Raw genomic sequence first — 1,623 nt, forward strand, 5'->3', positions numbered from 1 at the left:
AATGTGGGTGTCACTGTCTAATCCCTCTTCTGTGAGGGCAGTGCCAGTGTGAGCCATGGGAAACAGTGTGCCACTGCCAGTACCAGTCATCATGTCAGGAGCAGCGAGCGGGGGTGCCAGCACCTGGCAACTTTCTGTGGCACCTTTCACAGAAAATAGGGTCTCCCAAGCAAACTTCCATGCTGCTCCTCTGTGTTATGAGTGACCCATCAGGTGGACATAGTGCATCTGTCCATTCCTTTCATTGCTGTGCAGCATGAAACCAAATGCTTTGCGCATCCCAGAGGGGGATTCTCCTTTCCTATCACATGTATAGGAATTGGTCCAGCCCTTGGGGAGCAGTCCTGATTGTGCAGGTGCCCACCTTTCCCAGGCATCGACTGAGAACCATCCAGTAGCAAGGGCCCAAACACCGCCTGCAAGGAGCATGTGAAGTGGAGCCACAGCATGGGAAGCTTGTCTTACCACCAGTCTTTTCTTTTTGCCCTTCTCCATAGCCCCCCAGGTGATACGGAAGATCAGGCCAGAGCAGTTCTCTGATGCATCAGGAAACCTGAAGCTGTGGTGTCAGTTCTTCAATATTTTGAGTGAATCCAAGCTGATGTGGTACAAGGATGAGGTGCCTATCGCTGAAGCCAGGAGGAGGTAACCTGCCACTGTCTCTGTGTTTCACCCATTGTATGGAGCCCTTGGCTGATGGATTCAGTTCAGCCCAGCACTCAGCATTTATCAGGCTCTGATAACATAACAGCCTTCCTCAGGGTTTAGAGGGTGATGGTGCCTCCTATTAACAAAGTCACAACATCACAGAGAAGTCAGGCTTAAGGGGCTCCCAGAAAGTCCTCTAGTCCAGCCCCCTGCTAAACCAGCCTAGATAAGTTTATGTCTACCCTATCTGTAAAACTGCATGAACAATCCTCCCACATAACTACCAGGCACAATGCCTCAAAACCATCAGGAACACTCTACTTGCCACCAGTAAAGCAGGGGGATGAGGGTACTGCCAATGTCCTGCCACTGCAAGGACAAGTAGTAGTTCATTAAAATACACTCAGGAGATCCACAGAAAAGGATCATGCCCTGCACTGCAGAGGAAGGCAAAATCCCCCAGTGCCCAGTCAGATGTTAGGAAACCCAACCCTCTGGGCTGGGAAGAGCTGGGGAGGAAGAAAGTTCTGGAGGACCCAATATATTCCAGAGATGCCACCGCTCATGACACCATTGCAAGCTCTTTGAGGCAGGGGCGGGTGTGTGTAGCCCTGGTGTACTGGGGGCTGTGTCCCTGGCTGGTATTGTGGTACTCATCAGGGCAGGGCTGCTTGATACAAGGTAGCTCTGCTCTCTTGCAGCGCTGGCGATGAGGGGCAAGTAGCCTTAGCCATTGTGCAGGCGTCCCGAAAGGACTGTGGTGTCTACCAGTGCGTCATCCAGAATGAGTATGGCACTGACTCCACTGACTTCCTGCTCAGTGCAGAAGGTGAGCTGCCTGCCTGGCCTGTGTCCAGTGCAAGCCCCTCTCTGGACCCAGTGATCCCAGCTGCATGGGCCCTCCTTGCCTGCAAGCCCCCTCCTGTACACACAGACACTCAGGGTCACAAGAGGGCACCATGTGAGGTGGGCATG

The 1,623-nt window shown here is 52.9% G+C and overlaps 1 protein-coding gene across 1 annotated transcript in view; it reads left to right on the forward strand.

The window, feature by feature from the left end:
* ALPK3 (alpha kinase 3) overlaps nucleotides 1-1,623 on the forward strand; it is a 121,477-nt gene that overhangs the window by 101,787 nt on the left and 18,067 nt on the right. The window contains exons 7-8 of the mRNA XM_019503849.1: nucleotides 498-645; nucleotides 1,350-1,477. Coding sequence (XP_019359394.1) covers nucleotides 498-645; nucleotides 1,350-1,477 — 276 coding nt within the window. The remainder of the gene's footprint in view (nucleotides 1-497; nucleotides 646-1,349; nucleotides 1,478-1,623) is intronic.

The sequence above is a fragment of the Gavialis gangeticus genome, unplaced genomic scaffold, assembly GCF_001723915.1.
Source record: "Gavialis gangeticus isolate Ggan-Ray unplaced genomic scaffold, GavGan_comp1, whole genome shotgun sequence".
Taxonomy (NCBI): Eukaryota; Metazoa; Chordata; order Crocodylia; family Gavialidae; genus Gavialis; species Gavialis gangeticus.